The sequence below is a fragment of the Triticum dicoccoides genome, chromosome 3A (assembly GCF_002162155.2).
Source record: "Triticum dicoccoides isolate Atlit2015 ecotype Zavitan chromosome 3A, WEW_v2.0, whole genome shotgun sequence".
Classification (NCBI taxonomy): Eukaryota; Viridiplantae; Streptophyta; class Magnoliopsida; order Poales; family Poaceae; genus Triticum; species Triticum dicoccoides.
Genome location: NC_041384.1, coordinates 607,038,548 through 607,048,544, shown reverse-complemented (window position 1 = coordinate 607,048,544; position 9,997 = coordinate 607,038,548). Strand labels below are relative to the sequence as shown.

At 54.0% G+C, this 9,997-nt stretch overlaps 2 protein-coding genes across 2 annotated transcripts; one reads left to right on the top strand and one right to left on the bottom strand.

Moving 5' to 3' along the window:
* Positions 1-2,382: 2,382 nt before the first annotated feature.
* Positions 2,383-4,136, top strand: LOC119269540 (fasciclin-like arabinogalactan protein 4). The gene has a single exon (XM_037551398.1). The coding sequence runs from the start codon at positions 2,616-2,618 to the stop codon at positions 3,912-3,914; it is 1,299 nt and encodes a 432-aa protein (XP_037407295.1). The 5' UTR covers positions 2,383-2,615; the 3' UTR covers positions 3,915-4,136.
* Positions 4,137-7,742: 3,606 nt separating this feature from the next.
* LOC119269539 (epsin-2-like) lies at positions 7,743-9,589 on the bottom strand. Its single transcript, XM_037551397.1, has 4 exons — positions 9,017-9,589; positions 8,792-8,914; positions 8,526-8,687; positions 7,743-8,424 (listed from the first exon to the last, which is right to left on the bottom strand). The coding sequence occupies exons 1-4, from the start codon at positions 9,121-9,123 to the stop codon at positions 8,046-8,048; spliced, it is 771 nt and encodes a 256-aa protein (XP_037407294.1). The 5' UTR covers positions 9,124-9,589; the 3' UTR covers positions 7,743-8,045.
* Between the last annotated feature and the right edge of the window lie 408 nt (positions 9,590-9,997).

Genomic DNA, 9,997 nt, shown 5'->3' with positions numbered 1-9,997 from the left:
TTTGCTAGATGCTCGCTCTTTTGCAATGCCAATGCTACGATGCCTACCATTTGCTTTCAAGCCTCCCAAATTGCCATGTCAAACCTCTAACCCACCATGTCCTAGCAAACCGTTGTTTGGCTATGTTACCGCTTTGCTCAACCCCTCTTGTAGCGTTGTTAGTTGCAGGTGAAGATTGGAGACCGTTCCTTGTTGGAACATTTATTTACTTGTTGGGATATCATTATATTGCCATGTTATCTTAATGCATCTATATACTTGGTAAAGGGTGGAAGGCTCGGCCTCCCGTCTAGTGTTTTGTTCCACTCTTGTCGCCCTAGTTTCCGTCATATCGGTGTTATGTTCCCAGATTTTGCGTTCCTTACGCGGTTGGGTTATAATGGGAACCCATTGATAGTTCGCCTTGATTAAAGCTTTTCCAGCAATGCCCAACCTTGGTTTTACCATTTGCCACCTAGCCTCTTTTTCCCTTGGTTTTCCGGAGCCCAAGGGTCATCTTATTTTAGCCCCCCCGGGCCAGTGCTCCTCTGAGTGTTGGTCCAACCGAGCGATGTCCGGGGCTACCAGGGGCAACTCTGGGCTGGCCTACCCGACGTCTTGCTCATCCGGTGTGCCCTGAGAACGAGATATGTGCAGCTCCTATCGGGATTTGTCGGCACATTCGGGCGGTGTTGCTGGATTAGTTTTAACCTGTCGAAGTGTCTTGAAGAACCGAGGTACCGAGTCTGGTTGGAACGTCTCGGGAAGAGGTCTATTCCTTCGTTGACCGTGAGAGCTTGTCATGGGCTAAGTTGGGACTCCCCTGCAGGGATTTGAACTTTCAAAAGTCGTGTCCGCGGTTATGGGCAGATGGGAATTTGTTAATGTCCGGTTGTAGATAACTTGAACCTTAATTTAATTAAATTGAATCAACTGAGTGTGTTACCGTGATGGCCTCTTTTCGGTGGAGTCCGGAAAGTGGACACGGTGTTGGAGTAATGCTTGCGCAGGTTGTTCTCTAGTTTCTCGCTCGCGCTTTGCCTCCTCTTCTCGCTCTCTTTTGCGAATAGGTTAGTCACCATATATGCTAGTCGCTTGCTGCAGCTCCACTTATATTTACCTTGCCACACCTATTAAGCTTAAATAGTCTTGATCGTGAGGGTGCGAGATTGCTGAGTCCCCTGTGGCTCACAGATTACTATTACACCAGATGCAGGGCCTGATGATTCCGCTCCAGGGGGACGCGCTCGAGCTCAAGTGGGAGTTCGACGAGGACTCTCAATGATACTATGTTTCCTTTCCTGATGATTAGTAGTGGTGCCCAGTTTGGGGTGATCGGGACCGTGTCACATGTTGGGTTGTCTTTTATTTTGGCGCCGTAGTCGGGTCATGAGTGTTTGGATGATGTAATGTTATTTATGTACCTTGATTGACATGGCGAGTGTAAGCCAACTATGTTATCTCCCCTTTTATTAATTATATTACATGGGATGTTTGTGAAGATTGCCTAACTTGCGACATATGCCTTCAATGCGATTATGCCTCTAAGTCGTGCCTCGACACGTGGGAGATATAGTCGCATCGAGGGTGTTATAGTTGGCCTGAAACAGGAGCCACGACTCCTGTTCGCGGAGCGAGCGGCGGGCGAAGCCGTTGGTCGCCGCCTCGTCGCCGGGGTAACGCTCGGCCATCGGGAGGGAAGAGGGAGGGCTCGGCGGCGTACGTGCTGGAGAGGGAGAGGGAGGCTCGGCGGCGGCGCACGGGAGAGAGAGAGAGAGCTTGGCGTCTGGGGCTGGTGTGGCCAGGCGAGGGAGGCCACCGGCTTATATAGTCGCGTCGTGCCCGTGTGTACGCGTGCGAGGGAGGGGAGGCGTCGGCGCGCCACCCCATGACGCGCCGTCCGTGAGGAATCAATGGCAAGGCTGACCGGCGGCAACCTTGCCGTTGATTCCCCGCGGGAAACCAAGGCGTCGGGGGAAGACGAGGGCGGTGTCGCTGACGCGGCTGGCCTGCAGCTCTTTCCCGCCAAAACCTCTCGCCCCGGCATCCCCGGGCGCCCCTCAGTGCGCCGGGTTCTGCCTAGGTCCGCCGGCTGATTTTGGCCAAGGCCGGCGAAAATCAGGCTCCTGGAGACGCGGCTTGGCCGTTTTTTGACACCGGCATGAAAAAATCGTCTGAAGAGGCCTTCCCTTCCGGAGACGCGGCTGAAGATGCTTTTAGCGCGTGACGTGTTCGGAGGCTGTTGGAGATGCTCTGAAACAGTTTCATTTTTCGCAGTGCGTGACCCGGCCTAGAATGACGCCTCGAGCGCCATCATTCTGTCGAGCAGTACCAACGCACACGTGACGCGACGCACGCAACACGCACAGCACTGCGCTACACACTTCGCAAAGAGAAAAAAGCTCCCTTCCTTCCATGGTAGACTTTGCGAGCTGGCGTACGCAGCCGCGAGAATCCAACCCACCTACACACTCACACTCCCACGCCATTAATAAACTCGACAGTGAATCCTCACTCGTCAGATAACTCGCAAGAAAATCGCGGAAAATTCCCCCGCATCATCGTCACCTTCCTCCCGTGCCCCGCTTCACTCCTCGGCCATCTTCTCCCACCTCACTCCACTCCAGCCCACGAGGATGGGGAGAGGCTCCCCTCCCGCTCCCGCCCCGCGCCTCGCGCCCGGGCTGCCGGCCCTGCTCGCCGCCGCGCTGCTGCTGCTGCTGCTGCCCGCCCCGGCCGCCGGGGTCAACGTGACGGCCGTGCTCGCGGCGTTCCCCGGCTTCTCCGACTTCGCGCGGCTGCTCGCGTCCTCCCCCGTGGCCGCGGAGCTGGCGGGGCGGTCGTCGCTCACGCTGCTGGCCGTGCCCAACGCCAACCTGCCGCGCTCGCCCTCCGCCTTCGCCGCGGCCGCCGGCGCCGACCTCGCCGACGTGCTGCGCTACCACGTCCTCCTCGAGTACCTCTCCCCGCCCGACCTCGCCCGCGTCCCCGCCTCGGGCAGGCTCGTCACCACGCTCTTCCAGACCACCGGCCGCGCGCCCTCCGACCTCGGCGCCGTCAACCTCACGGCCACTGCCGCGGGCGGCGGCAGTAGCAGCTCCGCCGTCGTCGTCCGCTCGCCGTCCCCGTCCCCGGGGTCGAACGCCACCGTCCTCGGCGCCGTGACCAGGGAGCCGTACAACCTCAGCGTGCTGGCCGTGGGCGGCCTCATCGTGCCCTCCGGCTTCGACATCGCCGCGTCGGGCTCCGAGACCCGCCCGTCCCCGGCGGTGAACATCACCCGCGTCCTCACCGACGCGCGCGGCTTCAACGTGGCCGCCTCCATGCTCGAGGCCTCGGGCGTGGCGGACGACTTCGAGGCCGACGAGCGCGGCGCCGGCATCACCATCTTCGTCCCAACCGACGACGCCTTCGCGGCCCTCCCCGCCACCGACCGCCTCCAGTCCCTCCCCGCCGACCGCAAGGCCGTGGTGCTGCGCTTCCACGTGCTGCACTCCTACTACCCGCTGGGGTCCCTGGAGTCCATCGTGAACCCCGTCCAGCCCACGCTCGCCACCGAGTGCACCGAGGCCGGCCGCTTCACGCTCAACATCACGCGCTTCAACGGCTCCGTCGCCATCGACACCGGCGTCGTGCAGGCGTCCATCACCCGCACGGTGTTCGACCAGAATCCCGTGGCGGTCTTCGCCGTCTCCAAGGTCCTGCTGCCCAAGGAAATGTTCAGCCGCGGGAACACCATTAACCCCGGAGCTGCGACCCCTCCCGCCACCATGACCCCAGACGTCTCCGATGGCCCGCGGACGCCGCCGACGAAGCTGTCGTCCCCGCCGGCCCTGCGCGGCCAGGACAGCAAGCCATCATCAGCACCAGCAAGAAACGCGAACTGGTGGTGTACAGGAATAGGATTGGTCTGCCTGCTCCTACCTCTGCTATGAGATCCAGGTGGTGCCTTGCATTCTCAATTTTTCCCTCTTCTTCCACCATTTCCTCTCTCGTCTGATCGAAACCGAATGTGTACACCTCCGGTCGCCATTGGATTGGGGAGAGGGTTCCGTAGAGGCCATTGTAGCAGCAGTAGTAGCCATTATTTCTCGTTTCTTCACCTGATTAGGGAAATGATAATAATAATAATAATACCATGTGTAGAAATCTATGCATTCCCTGTGTTCAGTCCCGTTGATCTTTGCGGTTCCATTTTCCAAATGGGGTAGAGAATTAGCATGGCAGATCGGTGTCATGTTTACCTGCTTACCCGGGGCTAGAAGGTGGGTTCCTTCCCTGGGTACGAGGGGATAGAAAGAGACAGGTGAGTGGGAATGGGCTGGCCAGCTGAGCTGAGCTGCGAACGCGGTCTGGCCGTCAACCGCGCATTAGATTCTGCTGCTGACATTGCCCTACTCTACTCTGCTCTACTCATGGCGCACGCTGTAAATACGATCGAATGAACCCTACCACATGTCAGTGCACGCCGATCTTGACCATGGTGCAGTGCAGGAACCAAAGTCTGACAGTGTGTTTTTTGGGCACTTTGCCTAAGGTTCAGACGCCAAAAACGGACTGATTGTGTGATCATATGTATAGTGTATTCTGATAGTAAGAAACTAAAATCTGATGCTTCAAGTTACTGATCATATGACTTACTGTTTGTGCGAGTTTGTGACTCCGCACTGCTAGCATTATGTGCCTAGCAGCGCTCGTTTGGAGTACATCCTTCCTTGCCACTACTGTATGAACACTTGACAACACACATGTACTCCCTCCGTTCCATATTACTCGTCGCAGAAATGGATGTATCTAGAACTAAAATACATCTAGATACATCCATTTCTACGACGAGTAATTCGGAACGGAGGGAATACTAGTGAGAGACCCCTGGTAGTGGTAGCTGTAGTCCTGTCCGGCTGTTCCTAACATTCAGTCAGAGCGATCATGTTCAGAATGATCTTACTTTACTTGCTTGTAGTTTTGCTATAATTTGCGAGCGGGGTGGGTCCAACGAAGATGGGCCTATTCCACCATGTGGCAGCTACCGTTGAGCCATGGAATGGAACTGATAATTCATCCGGTTTCAAAGGGAATCTGCAATTATTTCTTGAATTTTATCCATGCAAGGATAAACTTACCCATTGTTTCCAAAGTTGCACCCTTGTGATATTTTGTGAGAGTTTCAAGTCTGTTAAGGAAAATCCACCAAGAAAAAAACATTTGGACTTTCACCCAACTCCTTTGGCCAGTTTGATATTCAATAAGTGAGCATTATCTCTACCACAGTAAAACAGAGAAGAAGAAAAAAGATGCTCAGATCTGGGACGTACTGTTCAGATTGACGAAGCATTTACCATATGAACTGGGTGGTTTCGTGTCAGGGAAAAGAAATGAAGTGTAGCGCTGTGTGGACTGTTGTTGACCGTCCAGATCTCTCTCCTGGTCGAGAAAGAGTCAAGGTCTTGGGCTGATGATGATGATGGTAGGTGTGCTGGAGAAGTGACAAATCGATGTTTCAGTTAATTGTTGTGGGGTTGACCGTGGCCCATCTACAGCCTGCAATAAAACGAGAAGGCCCACGAAAAGTACCGCCTCATGCATTTGCATCTACTGTATGTCTTTCTTGCACACCCTGAGGCTGAGGTCTTCCTCATGATGTACTGTAGATTGTACAGCGCTGTTAACTCCGCCATTGCACTATTCATCTGCCTCCTACGTGTACTTGCCCAGAGCGAACTAATGGTGATACGTACAGCTTACATTTATGCGATTGTTGAAATTCACCAACGTCCTAGTTGAAATTCATCTATGCCGAATAGGTTAAGGAGGTTAATGTTTCCGAACTTTGTTGGTGAAGAATTTGATTTTGATTTTCTTAGGCTCCTTGTCTGAATTTTTGCCTCTTTTCTGTAAGCTCAGTTTAACCGCTTTGGTGTAGTTTTAACTACTTGAGTTGAGTACTGCAAGTGTGCAACAATGGGGTATGTGATATCCATTTTTGTTGTTCCATGTGCTATGGTGCTGCCACATAAAATGGGCACAATGGAAATCTGGCATATGCTCTCCAAGAGAAGAACTGCACACATGTGATGTATCTGCATGTACTTTGCATAGTTACTACAAGTGGTTGTAGAATTTTATAATTTGTCGAAAAATGTAAAAACAGATTAAATCAGCGTTTTCAGTGATATATGCCGCATTTTCTTGTTCTTTTTGCGAGTGGCGCAGAATTACGGAGCAGTTGACATCACATTAGTGTAGGAAATAATCTGTTTGTCAGTGGACTGGAGTCCAAGGAAAATTAGACATGCTTCTGTATTCTTAGCCATAATAGTTTTCCAGGATTGTTTACTGTGGCTTTTTAAGGATTTGAAATATGTGAAAGGATATAACTTAGACACACCACATGCTAGTAATAATTAGATGGATTAAAAAGTCATGAAGAAAATTCAGATGATCCAAACTGGTAGGGCACATTTGGTGTCAGTGCTCAGTGGAGACTCTTGACTGATACAGCAGTGGAAGTTATTTTGTGGTCACTCGGTAGCATGTGCATATTATTGTACTGCGTTTCTTTTTATGATTATATACTTGGGAAATCAAATAGAATCGTCTTGGGGTAGCTGCAACAAGATCTGTAGTACTACATGACATAAAATGTTTCATGTTCTTCGTCAGGGAAACCAAATACTCCGTCCGATCCAAATTAAATGTCGCAGCTTTAGTACAATTATGAAGGAATAACATTTTTCGTTTTGTGAGGGCAGCGGAATGCAAGAACTTTTACCAGCTGATTCCGGTGATTTTTCTTATCCCTTGGGCTGTGTGTTTGATGGCCACAAAATCCACTTGTCGACTGCTTTCTGAAGAAAGTAAATGGTTTATGGGGTGCCACTTCACCACATGTTTCTGAACCCATGCAGCACATTCTTTTCACCTCTTTTGCAACGATGGATGTCCAGTCATTTCGTTCTATTATCTTTCCTACTTTGCTGTATGTATGTTGCTTTCTTTCGGGGATTCACGCCTATGCCCTGGCCTTTTGGACTACTTTGGGATGTGTGTGCTTAATTTTCATTATAATTTTTATGTTTAACTGTCGGAAACTTGTACTTACATAACATAAAGTAGGCATTGCCAAAGTATTTTGATTTGTATGCAGCCACGTATTTTGAACACTGAAATTTGGCAGCTTGTTGGCAGAGCCAAAAAGTGAAAAAAGGTACTACCAAACAGTTGGTAATGCTGAACATTTGCTTTGCATATTGATCTTTGCCGTGCTATGCATTTTCTTGGGCAGCAGGTTCATTTGGCGCTCTCCTTTACCAGTACTAGCAAGTGTAGCAACTATTGCTGTAGCTGTATGGAAAGAGTAGGTTGAAATCCATTCGAGTCATGGCCGTAAACCATGTGATGTGCTGATGACTACCATTGGCATGAGAAAAGAAGAAGGCTTTTACGCGTGTCTGCACTGAAACTGAAAGCGTCAAAAGCTAGGCTTTGATGAAGAAATTTTACACCGGGGGTTTCTACAGAGAAACTGGCGTGGAACACGAATCTGTGTTCTGTGATCTTCCTCTGCTGGGGTAAGCCTTGCCTGATTTTCCTCTGCTAGAACTGGAAGGAAGCACATAATTCGCAGTACATATTCAGTGAACTTCTGAGAATCTTTGGTTCCACCCACCTATCTTCTACGGTAAATTATAATCAGATGTACGTAGTAGATTGCATGACGTGCTTGGAACCTGTTCATTTGTCAAGTTGAGAACTTTGCGTCCTGGGTTCAGAAGTTCTTGTTCCGCGTTCATTCATGTACTATCAAATTCAGACAACAGGAACACAGTTCAGAGGGATACGCTTTGAACGCAGTTCAGACGTTGCTCGAGGAACGGGGTCAAGAGAATGTACAAGTACGACACGAGAGATGAAGAAAATTAGCTAAGCATTCAGCAACGTCAGCAAACCACTGACCTCGCACACGCTCTTCTTCTTCTTCTTCTTCAGATTCAGATCACACGCTGACACCGACATACAGTACAGGGGGGGAGAAGACGGCGCTCATCCCTCTCCTGAAGCCCCGATCACTGGCTGAGCAGCAGCATCGCCTCCGGCTGCCGCCGCTGCCCGAAGCCGTGGAACGGGTGGCGGTGGTGCAGCTCCTCCACCGCCTCCTCGCACATGCTCCTCGGGTCTGGCCGGGACACCAGGTTCTCCTTGTCCTCGCCCTCGCCGTCCCCCTCCTTCCACGGCCGGTCCTCGTACCGGGAGTGGCTGCGCCCGTACACCTGCGGCGCCGCGCGCGAGCCGCCGCCGGTGCTGCTGAGGTTGAAGCTGCCGAAGCCCTTGATCTCGCGCGCCACCTTGCGCGCCCGCTCCCGCTCCTCCTCCAGGAACGGGCCCCGCTCCAGCAGCTTCAGCACCCGCTCCGACTTGCCCTTCACCGTCAGGCCCCAGTTGAAACTGCGCCGAGAATCCCAGAAGAACATCAGAAAATTTTCACCCTAACGAACTGAATAAGAATGAATTACGTGTGTAGGAATAGGAGAAGATCGAGATCGAACCCTCGCTCGTCGATGTGCTGGAAGGCGGCCATCTGCTGGATGACGCCCCGGTCCTTCTGGAACTCCAGGGCCACGCTGCGGGGGCCGTGCGTCAGGAGGTGCTCCAGCAGCAGCAGCGCCTTGTACGGCTCCCGCCACTGCCTCCGGTCGAACGTCGCCAGCCTGAGGATCGACCCATCGATGTGTCCCGAGTTAGACGACGGGCAGAGGAGAAGAGGAGAGCGTCGATCCGGTGCGGCGAAGGAGAGGGAGAAGGAGAAGGTCACCTGGTGTGGAGGATGTCGGAGATCCTGAGGTACTCGTCGATCTCGAACGCCTCCCGCGCGATGAGGCTCATCGTCTTGGCGTTCGGCGGCGACGCGTCCCCGTTCGTCGCCTCCTCCGTCATCCTGCATGGGCGGCCACTCTCTCTGTTAGGACCTTGGCAGAGCAACGGTGCACCAAGAAACGGAGAGCAGGAACGGATTGTCGATCGGCGAGGGGTCACGTACAGCTGCGTCGGGGTGACGTCGGTGAGCGCGAGCCGCGCGGAGCGGATCTTGCCGGTGAGGTAGGAGGAGGCCTGCCGCCGGAGCTCGTGGAAGAAGGGCGCGTCCATGGCCGCTTCACGCACGCACGCACGAAATTCCCCTTACCCTCGAACCTCCCGACCGCGCTCGTTGCCGCCGACGAGGATCGGACCGGTGCAGGGTGGATAGATATAACAAGGCGACGCGCAGTGGTGTCACGTCACTCCCGCGACTATCCTGCGCTGCGCGCCCGCGCGTGGGTGCGTCCGCCCGCCCCCCAGCGCCGGCCGGCAACGGCGATGGGCACAAAACCAGCGGCCAACCACTCCACCCCGCACAAGGGCGCAAGCCAACAAGCGGCACGGGGCCGGGCGAGCCGTTGGGCGAGGGCGCAACCACTCCTCTTCCGAGCGCCAGTGACGGGCGCACGCACGGAGCAAAAATGGATTTGTGAGAGCGCTGGACGGGACGAGCTTATTTGGAGGGGGAGGGGAGAGCGATGCGCTCCATGCGATCCGCGATCCGCTGGCGGACGTACGTGGATCCACCGCGGCTTCTTGTTTCTAGTGGCTTCGGACCGTTCGGGGGGGCAGCGAGTGGAGTGGGCGGGCGAGTGGCGAAACGTCAACCGGCTGGACGGGACGGCAGCGCGCTTGAATTTTGAATTCCGTGGTGCGAGGTCGGCAGGCGGGCGGGCAGGATGAGGTCGCGTGATGCGGCCCGGGTACTCGTGGCGCGTTGGCCGTGCGCCGGCGGCCCCGGTGCCTATATTATGCGTCGCGCCGTGACATGGTGTGCCACTCGCGTGGTAGCGCGGCGGCCAGCGGGGACGCCACGGATGCGTTTTGGAAGAGATGAGAACAAACGCGTCGCCACGTTTCTCTGTTCGCGGAGCAGTGTCACTAGCATCTACCGTCTGCCAAGTATAAGTCGACCGAGACTTGTTAGAGCAACTCCAATGGA

Bases quoted from the DNA above. Each gene is read 5' to 3' on its own strand.
- LOC119269540 (XM_037551398.1), top strand. From the start codon at position 2,616: ATGGGGAGAGGCTCCCCTCCCGCTCCCGCCCCGCGCCTCGCGCCCGGG.
- LOC119269539 (XM_037551397.1), bottom strand. From the start codon at position 9,123: ATGGACGCGCCCTTCTTCCACGAGCTCCGGCGGCAGGCCTCCTCCTAC. The intron at 8,915-9,016 runs GTACGTGACCCC...CCGCCCATGCAG, and splicing joins GACGTCACCCCGACGCAGCT to GATGACGGAGGAGGCGACGA. The intron at 8,688-8,791 runs GTGACCTTCTCC...GTCGATCCTCAG, and splicing joins TCCGACATCCTCCACACCAG to GCTGGCGACGTTCGACCGGA.